The sequence below is a fragment of the Vanessa atalanta genome, chromosome 20 (assembly GCF_905147765.1).
Source record: "Vanessa atalanta chromosome 20, ilVanAtal1.2, whole genome shotgun sequence".
Lineage (NCBI taxonomy): Eukaryota > Metazoa > Arthropoda > Insecta > Lepidoptera > Nymphalidae > Vanessa > Vanessa atalanta.
In genome coordinates, this window is record NC_061890.1 from 6,053,673 (window position 1) to 6,064,418 (window position 10,746).

General features: G+C 33.3%; 1 protein-coding gene across 1 annotated transcript; it reads right to left on the reverse strand.

The window, feature by feature from the left end:
* Positions 1-3,469: 3,469 nt before the first annotated feature.
* LOC125072114 lies at positions 3,470-9,788 on the reverse strand. The gene is made up of 8 exons (XM_047682626.1): positions 9,758-9,788; positions 9,324-9,476; positions 7,957-8,112; positions 7,437-7,568; positions 5,855-6,034; positions 5,385-5,461; positions 4,095-4,256; positions 3,470-3,550 (listed from the first exon to the last, which is right to left on the reverse strand). The coding sequence occupies exons 1-8, from the start codon at positions 9,786-9,788 to the stop codon at positions 3,470-3,472; spliced, it is 972 nt and encodes a 323-aa protein (XP_047538582.1).
* Between the last annotated feature and the right edge of the window lie 958 nt (positions 9,789-10,746).

The following is a 10,746-nucleotide window of genomic DNA, read 5'->3' on the forward strand; positions in this document are numbered from 1 at the left end:
TCACAGCCTTCTTTCCAGCCATCCATCGTTCCTTCGGTCGTCCCCTTCCTCTATATCCATCCACACTCACGCTTACCTACACTATAATATGTCCTGCGTTTTTGGCTGGTCTCCCTTCAGATTGGCCGTTGTGGATGTAATCGGTCAGGACGAGATCGTCATAATAAATAATTTAGAGAAAAATAATAACTTGAATGACCATAATTTAAGAATAAGAAACTGTTTTTTATCTCTGACCATATATTATTTAATCCTTAATGCAATTCTAATTACAAACAATGAATACTTAAATAGATTTCACTTTGATTTAATGACGGATTGGACACGTGGAAACATGATAGCGAAAATACCGCTAGATTTTATTACATAGTCTGCGGTTTAACGTCGAAATAATTCTAAACACTATTATATAACACATATAGGTACTATATTCCAATAACAGGAGTCGGTAAATATAATGAAACCGGCTGAACGGCTGGTTTTATCATTCTAAGTCATCAAATCATTTTAAATCGTTTCTTAAATTATATCTGTATTGATAAATTAATTATCGTGTTAAAACTTACTAATAATATCAAAGTTACTATAATAATATTGCATCATACGCCACGGCCAATCGGAGTCGAGGATGGTCTTTGAGCAGGGTCGAGGCGCCACCATGCTAGGCAGCGAGAGGTGCTGGAACGAGATGGTCTCTTTCTGCGTCTGCGTCGTAAAAAAAAGGTCGAGGCACCATCTTATCGTTTTGGCGGGAAATACGTAGTGGCTATTTACTATTTAGTCTGTGACAATATGGCCGAAAGCTGGATCGAGGTGGATCATGGGAAAAGTTAATATTAAATAATAATATTGTTGAATGGAGATAGTGTTGTGAACTCACTACTCGAATGTAACTAAAGTGTTGGATTAATTTTTTATATTAGTAATTGTGAAATAATAATTGTGAGGTGATATAAACTTTAATTAAATTGTACGAAACAGTCTATTATTTGCTTTGTGCTTTGTAACCACTTATGATGGTGTAGATAGTAGTGGTGTTTTTTCCCGACGTATATATTTACTATTATTTGTGAACTTAATCATGTGAGTCGTAAAAAAACCTTACAATCTAGAAGGAAATTGCTTAATATATAGTCGTGGTATGAAATTAAACAAACAAGAATATTTTTAATTTTTATATTCTAACATGATATACACAATTGAGGTTTTATGCAATAGAAAATAAATTTCATCGCAATGAAAGATGTATTTTTTAAATTATATCATAAAAAATTTTGCCGGCAGCCGTTTATCAAAAATTATTATGTAATTTAAACTTCAGTACTATCATTATGAATGTTATCACTCCTCTAACTATCAGTAAGGAATAATGCATTTAAAATATATCACATTAAAGTTCAGAAATGAATTAATAACTTAAATTAGTAGGTTTTATGTAATTTCAAATTGTAACTTGTTTTGTACCAGAATAATGTACCGACTGAAAAATAATGTATAGTCAGATTATTTTTTTAAGCAAAATCACAGTTTTTTATTATGTGTTAATGTTATGGCATAGTTTGAAGTAGCTTGGACTAGTATTAAACTACAGTATGAAGTTCGTACGACGATTCCGAAAAGGCATGGTCAAAGGCATGGACAATAAGTTTTCTGTTGCAGTTACAAACCCCAATTAATTTCAGAGACGGATGATTTAACAGAAACTGGTGGAAGTTGGACGAAACTACCAAGTTCTCTTTGTGGGTTGGAGATGAACAGCTTGCTTATCAGCATACTAAGTAAAGTTTTCGTTTTTCCCATCTGAGAATTTAAAAATAAAGATAGCAGTAGGCTCTAGGTAGCTTGATACAGGGCTATTCTGTATCAAGAAACTCGATTCTCACACGAGCATGAATGACAGATAATTATGAAATTTATTGGATACGCGAATCAAAATGGCATATCATATTATAACCTTAAAGAATTTGTAGAATATAACATAAAAAAGTGTAGTATATTATTTATCACTAAAATTAAGTTTATATTTTTATATTTAATCCTATAACATCAAACTTGGTGGGTGCCACCTACATATTAAATATTCTATCGCCAAAAAACAGTACTCAGTATTGTTGTCTTCCGGTTTGTAGGGTGAGTGAGCTAGTGTAACTACAGGCATTAGGGACATTTCCCAAGATTGGTGGCACATCGGCGATGTAAGAAACTGTTAATTTTTCTTACGGCGCCATTGTCTTTGGGCGATGGTGACCACTTACCATCGGGTGGAATATATGCCGCCGACCTATACAAAAAAAAAAACACTAACTCTTACGGTGATATGTCTAATATTTTACATATTATGAAATTGTACATTTTTACGATATTTCAAAGATCTTGTTGGCAATAGAACTGTAGAATGCTAGTTTATCTTATGTCAGTAGTCTGTTACTTAGATTTTTGTTATAATACTTATACTTAGTTCCATAGAGACATGGACATTGTACTTGTATGTTATTTTGTATATATTGCTTAAAATAATAAAATTAAACTGGGTATACTCTGCAGATGATAGTCATTAATAGATTCAAATACTCCAAAAAAACTTTCTTAAGTCTGTGTGATAGCATCCACGAAATGGGTTATATATAATAATACGGGTTCTCATGATTCTGACTGAAAGACTGAATTCATTTACATATTTATCTTAAATATTAATTAACTATTTAGTTTAGAGTAGATAATGTACACTAAACTTGATTAACCCATCTAATTATCAAATACAATTCCGACTTGCGGAGTATAACCATACACGTACAGCCAACTATGAATATAGGCATGGAGGTTCTGACTCCGTAGATACCGCTCCGACGGTGTGTGAAGCTGAGCGGCGCGACACCGGTCCATCGCGAGCTGCACTCAGCACTAACGCCAGAGCGCCGCTTATGACGCAGTCGTTTCGTTCAAGCGTCTCCATTTACTAGTTTGTTCTGCTTTGCATGCCGATCCATATTGTATAAGTTTACAGTTTATACATTGTTTTTAGAAATCCTTCAATTTCCATTCACGGATTTGCCGTGATTATGATATAGGTAGACGGACGGACAAAATGGTCTGATGGTAAGTGGTCACCACATGTCAAACATGGCTCTGAAAGAAATATTAATCATTCCTTACACCACAAACGCGCCACCGACCTGGGAAACTAAGATGTTAGGTCCTTGTCCACAATCAAATGGATTTTACTAAAATAAATAAATCACAATATACCTATATAATTCATGTAACCTCTGTACCACCTGTTGTACCAATTCCAAATATTATTACTAGCTGTGAGGCTGGAAAAGAAAAAGTTCAATAAACAAAATAGGATGCGCTTTTATTTTTCATTAATACATTTTATATTTCAATTACAACGAATGGAATTTATAATCAAAGCGGTAATTACGTGAATACAATGAAAATAACGTCGATGCAAATGGAGAAAATATCTCTACAATTGATCTTTGCTGTTAGACTCGTAAGAGCGGAGTTGGATAATTATAACGAGATATGTCATCACGGCGCCGATTATCTGAAATAGAATGTACATTATTAATTCCATATGACGATTAAATTAACAAACACTTGTTAGCAGTTTGAATTGCACAATACATCGATTATTTCTGGTCTAGTCTAATCTAGGCTGTATGTCCTATGACCATTATTTTTTTAATTCAGAAAGTAAAAAAAGATATTCAACTTCAAACCAAACGAATTCTAGTCGAAATTAATATATTACACCAGAATTTATATTGTCTAGAAAGGAAATGATAAGTCTATTGAAAACAAATTCGAAAGCAAAATAATATTCAAAAATATCGAAAATTCACGATCATGTTTGACTATTCAATGGAGTTGATATTTATTTTTTGGCAACAAAAAACACTTATAACGTGAATATTTTACCATAGACACTAGCTATGTAAAAGAGATTATTTTATTCTACAAAGCTCATAAGCCGCCAACCATTACGACTAGGATACAAACCCATAAAGATACCTTTAAACCGAAGTAGCAATACAAAGTAAAGAAGAGCAGGTAGTCGCCGATTAATACTATATTTTATACATTCTTACCGTAACGGTGAGCGGTCTCGAAATAGTGCACATTCCAAGCGGCGTATAGCTTGGCCGGTCAAGGTATAACTGCTTGCAGAAAATGTCTACGTCCACAAACATTGGGTCAGTAGATGAAATGTACCTCATCAAGTACGAGACGAGCACCTGAGTCCTATCCATCTGAGAAGCGTAGCAAGAATTTAAAAATGTATCGGTATTTATTTTACTCTGATATATATTTATGTGTCAGCCCTAACACAATTACGAGGTGATGAGAAGAGTATTTATTTCAGTGTGTCATGAAAAATAAATATGTCAAGTAAAACTGATTATTTGAAAAAAGCAACTATGCGAGTTTCTTACCGTTTCTTCCCGCTTGACCCTGCGTTCCGAAACAGTACTTAAATAAAGACATACATACAAACAGGGGTTAAATATTGACGATTCAAAAATGATTTTAAAGTTTACTTGAACAAAATACCTATATTTGATTTGAAAACTTTTGTTTTATGCAATAAAACTGTCGTCTTATTTTATTATTTATACATACATTGATTATTCTCATTTGGTTTATATTTGGTACGCTTGAGGCAATTGTCAAAGTCAAAGTCAAAGTCAAAAATCTTTATTCAATATAGAAGTGTTTGCACTTGCTTATTGATTGTCAAAAATCTACCACCGGTTCGGAATTTAGCACCTCGGACCTGAGAAGAACCGGCGAAAGAAACTCAGCGGGATATATCAAAGAATGTTTGCCAAAGGTGAAATGACTTTTTACAAACATGTTACGTCTACTTGTTGTCACAAGTAAAAGTAAATAAGCAAGAAATGGTTAGTAGATAATAAAATGCTGAACTAAACCTCATCAACGCAATGGTAATAAATAGATTTTGACTTCGCAGATCCTGTACAAATATAAGCATATGTATCAAAATTATTCTGATACATCCTGGTCAATGCCACAGTATCTTTCATCGCCGGGAAATGTAACGCAAAGGGCCCTGAGTAACTTTCATCAAAATGCTCGAGCTTAGGTTAGATAAGACGATCTCTATATCGATTACTAATTTACTAGTTATTGGCCGCGGTTTCGTTCCCGTTGTAAGGGGTTGTCGTTATGCCTATGTCCTTCCTTCGAGTTCAAGTTTACTTCTTATCAAATTGCAATTCGGCTCAATGATATGATCGTGACAGAGTAACAGACAGACAGACAAACAGAGTTACTTTTCATTTATATTATAAGTATAGATAAGGAACTCAACACATATACAAAAACAGAACAGAGTTATATGATTGTATATCTAGTACCTCTTTTTGGGTCTGGTAGCACGGTTCCACAACCATGAGCATGCTGATTATATGATACATACACCAGCTTATTTGAAGTAGTATATAATTTATTTGATTCATAGACGTATCTAAAAAAATAAAAGACATATAAAAAAATGTTTATATATTTTGTCTCTAAAATGTATATTACAGATATGTATATTGCAAGCGTTAGGTATATATTCAATTAAATTCATAGAAATATAATATATACATCTATTATGTGTCTACGAATCATGCCACAAATTTTGTTGACGTCATTATAAATGAATCAATACGAATCAACTGTAAAATAATTGTTTTGTTATAAAACTTTTACTAAATCTAAGTAATCCAAAATAAGATATTTTAAAAAAATACCGCGTAATAACTTCCTGTCGATATCGTTTTGATCTAAGTTACGAAAATTTTAAATTCACTAAATTATTGAATTGTTACAAGATACTCACATAGAGTCGTAATAAGATAATATGGTGTTATTATTAATTGCATAAAGAAAGAAATCAGTATCAATAGTAGCAAAAAACCGTGACTCTCATCGATACGCCTCAAAATATCACAGATTCCGGTGTACGCGTTAGACAAATCACGCACTGTCCTAGTGTCTTTTCGAAAATACTTCTTATCATCTGAAAAAGTATCTAGCTATAAACACAAAATTATAGATGTATAGTAGATTGAAACGATTGATCGCTATTCCCTTCTGAGACATAACAGTCTCGGAAAGGCCTTTTTTTATGGAATAGGGGGCAAACGAGCAGGAGGCTGACCTGATGGAAAGTGATTACCACCGCCCATGGACATCTGCAACACCAGGGGGGTTACAGGTGCGTTGCCGGCCTTTAAGAAATAAGTACGCTCTTTTCTTGAAGGTTCCCAAGTCGTATCGGTTCGGAAAAACCGCCGGCGAAAGCTGGTTCCACAGAGTGGTTGTGCGAGGCAAAAAAAGCCTTAAAAATCGCGCTTTTGTGGATTTACGGACATCTAAGTGGTGCGGGTGAAATTTAGAATTTTGTCGAGATGTCCGAAGGTGGAATTCAGCTGCTGGGATTAATCCAAACAATTCCTCGGAACACTCCCCGTGGAAAATTCTGTAGAAGATGCAGAGTGATCCAACATCTCTACGCAATGCCAAAGGATCGTGCAGATCAGAAAGGGCTTGATCGTCGATAATTCGAGCTGCTCTACGTTGGATACGGTCAAATGGAAGGAGCTGGTACTGGGGAGCACCCGCCCAGAGGTGAGAGCAGTACTCCATGTGAGTACGAATTTGCGCCTTGTATAGTCTTAGGCGATGGGCCGACGTGAAATACTGTCTTGCCTTGCTGAGCACACCAAGCTTGTTTGATGCCAATTTGGCTTCCAAAATGTTTCGCCGCTAACCAATCCATCGGGATAGATAGATTTTTCTGACAGCTTTAACTAACATTCGCAGCGGTTCTAAAGGTCTGCAACATGTGCATGCCATATCCTCATCAACACCGCATGAGTTATCCCTTCTCCTCTATTCCGCGAATTCATTCACCTCATTAATAAACATAAAAATGGAACAATGAACCTTGCCTTTTTTTGAATCTTTAATTATTATTATATCTTTGGCTAACAACTACTAGTACTAGACAACTTCGACTTTAAATTAATCTAATTGAGATTCGAATGATTGTCTTTTAAATTAATGAGGGACTAATAAATAAACAAGAATAGCACTGCTTACATTAAAAATAACCTTCAATAGGCTACTCAAAAATTTTTAGAAGCATATAAGCTATAGAAATGCAGTATATTTCAAATAAATCAAGTTAGAATAACACAAATTATGCTTCCTATAGAATATATGTGATAAATTACATATTTAAAGCCGAATTACTTATAATTCGTGTAATTTGCTTAGTGCATAATTTGTAAATCGAATTAATTTGACAAGCTTAACATTTCTCATAAGTAATTCTTCCATGAAAGATTAAAAAGTATCTACCAATTTACAGTGGAATAAAATACTTACTGATTTTGAATATCTGAAATTTTACTTACCAAGTTTTTCTTTAACAGTTAAGGAGTCGACCACATAATTTATGACTTTGTTTGGAACGGTTGAACTTTCTTTTAAAGCGTAATTATCATAGGTCGTAAATTCATTTCGAAAACGATTGTAATAATTGTTACCTGAAATCACAAAAAATATCATACATTATTTGTGTTATTCGAATTGGTTATCATCAATTTTTCAAGCAAAAGGCGTCACAAATGCTCCATAGCATTTTACAAATTTATTTTTACGAATTCAACGTATATATATATATATATATATATACGTTGTTGTATATATATATATATATATATATATATATATATACGTTGAATTACAATATAATATATATGTATTATTTCGAATGATACAATTATTAAAATTAATGAGTATTAACAAGGACTAATAAATAAATACTAATAGTAAAAATGATATATTTTATATGTAGAATTTTAACACACCAGATTGTACTTTGAAGTTACAAATTAAAGTAAAAGTCGATTGTATTTAAAAATTCAATCATACCTTGAGTTTTAAAGCTGACCATCAGCTGCTGCAATGCATCATTCACCAACCGCAGGGCTGATAGTAGTTTCTGCGCGATCAATATGAATTGTAATTCTACCAATAGCACAATAAAGTACTCGTAATATAGAAACGAGTAAAGAAACAATGTTCGTACTGAAATAATCAAAGGAGACAATTATGCATAGTGTAATAAAATTTAACAAAGCAAAAAATATATTTAAAATATGTGTTCTTCTATAAAGCGATAAAAAGCCAAAACATATGTCAATCATCTCCAATAGCACGTTGTTGGTAAACTCGTAGTTGTTTTTGGTGGTTAGAAATTGAAGGAGCTTAAGGATTACGCGTAATTAGTACACATTTTTCAATAAATAGTATTCAACCAAAGCGATTTCTAGCCAAGTATCGCTCAGAAGAGCACTGTTTGATAATTTCGACAACATTCGGGAAATATCCTGAAATGCCTGTAGAACCGTTTCTACATTTGAGTGTAGTAGTGTAGTTGAATGAGTCCACATGAACTACAGTGCCAAGACATGGACGCTTTCTGTGGAAACGGTGTACAGGATAAAAATTGCACACAAAACCACAGAGCGTAGAATGAACCCCCCTGCAACTGCATCCCGAACACCGGGTTTAGTATGAAATGGAAGTTTAATTATCGGAAAACAGGCAAAGGAATTAAAATGAATTCAGCAAGATTTGTGATAGTGGAATAAGCTGGCCAAATGGTACTCGTTGTTCAGCACTAAGATAGGTTGGCGAAAACATGGTCACGTGCATTAAGTCAGAAGGTACACCACCGAAAATAATAACGGGAAGACAGAGAAGAAAAGAAAAGACAGAGTCCCAATAGCTGCTTTTGATGATACTCGCGATATTGAAGATTAAAATAAACATAAGCTATATATAATCAAAATACCAAATCCATGATATCACCTTCTCGGCCATGGGTGAGTGCTTCTGTCACGTAGCCGTAAATATCGAAAAAAACTAAAAATCCCAAGCCAACTAAAGTCAATATTACCATCACAGTTTTGAGTTTTTCAAACAAATCTATGTTATTTTCACCGATTATAAAGATTTTAATCTAGAACAAATGGATGAATGGATTTAACAATATAAAGTATTTTTATGCAATGAAAAAAAAGGAGATAGAAAAAAACTGATCAGCGGTTAGTCAGAACAATTCAATTAAATTCCAGCAGCTTCTAATTTCCAAGGTTGGTGGTTTATAGGGAGGGGAGTACAAGGAATAATTAATATTTTTTTGCTGTGTAAATTAAAATAACGCTTATTTGACATGTAACCCAAAAAAAAAACCTTTTGAATTTGCTTCAAGCAATTGATAATGCATAAGAAACGTGACGGAGCTCTGTACGCAGCAACACCCGTAATGAGAATGACTATTGAAAGATTTGCCACCCATATCATTCGGGAGGTAGGCGTGCGCACGCGCAACGATCGCTTCGGTTCAGTTAAAAGATCTAACGCGAATCCAGAGAGTATTACACCACCTGCAAATAATAAAAATAAATTATAAAATAAAATAAAATAATAATTATATAAGTTTGACATACCTAAATAAGTAATTTTTCTGAATTACCTAGTACAGTTTTGTTGTATAGAAATAGTTCTAAATTGTGTATTTTATAATATTATATAAACTTACTGATAGCTGTGACGACAAAATAGCTATAAAATGTCAGAGGACGGGAAACACGGATGCCATTTTGCGTTAAAATAACCGGAGCAACGCCCACAAAACGGGACATACGAAGGACTAACGCTAACGCACCTCCCACTGGACATTTTGCAGATACCTTCATAACTATGAAAGAATCAAAATAACCAATTATTCATTTTAATTGATTTTTCAATGATAAAATAACAGGTATCTAATTATAACAAAATAATAGAAGCAACTTTATTCTAATATTAAGTTAACTAACTAACTAGCAAAAAAACAGGTATAATGGTGGTCTAATAAGGTAAAGTAAACATACAATTAAGCACTATAAATATTCGCAACAATATTTCTAGTGCCTATCTGTTACCATTTATTGATATCGAGCAAATATAGGCAAAAAAGGCGTTTTTTGTATGGGAGCCCCCTTAAATATTTATTTCATTTTGTTTTAAGTATTTGTTGTAATAGCGGCAACAGAAATACATGATTTGTGAAAATTTCAAGTGTCTAACTATCGCGGCTCTTGATATACAGCTTGGTGACAGACAGACGGACGAACGGACAGCGAAGTCTTAGTAATAGGGTCCCGTTTTTACCTTTTGGGTATGGAACCCTAAATATAAATAATATTCTTTTAGAAAAAAAGACTTCGTTTATTAAAAATGAAAGGTAACCCAATTGGAACGAAGTAGCTTTCGCTATATTTTATGTATTAAATTACAATAAATAAAAAAAAATTAGTAATAATACCCTTTAAATTAAAACAATATCAAAAAAGTCATTTAAATAATATTATATAAAACATTATATAATAGAATAGAGATACAGTGGTCTGGAAATTTTTGCCAGTTCACTCTACTGTGAACCGCGCTAAAGAACTTGGTTCCAAAAATTATCCTAATCATTACATAGTATAAAACATAGTCGCTGTCTATCCCTGTGTATGCTTAGATCTTTAAAATCACACGACGGATTTTGTTGCGGTTTTTTACAATATGATTCAAGAGGAAGGTTTATATGTATAATACACGCACAATATAATAAAGAAACACTATTAATTTTAGAGGTTTCTGGAGTGATGTCGTAAATAAACACAT

Coding starts and splice junctions, on each gene's coding strand:
- LOC125072114 (XM_047682626.1), bottom strand. CDS start 9,788: ATGAAGGTATCTGCAAAATGTCCAGTGGGAG. Junction 7,569..7,956: donor GGTCAGCTTTAAAACTCAAG/GTATGATTGAAT, acceptor TTGTGATTTCAG/GTAACAATTATTACAATCGT. Junction 5,462..5,854: donor TTATCTTATTACGACTCTAT/GTGAGTATCTTG, acceptor ATTATATACTAC/TTCAAATAAGCTGGTGTATG.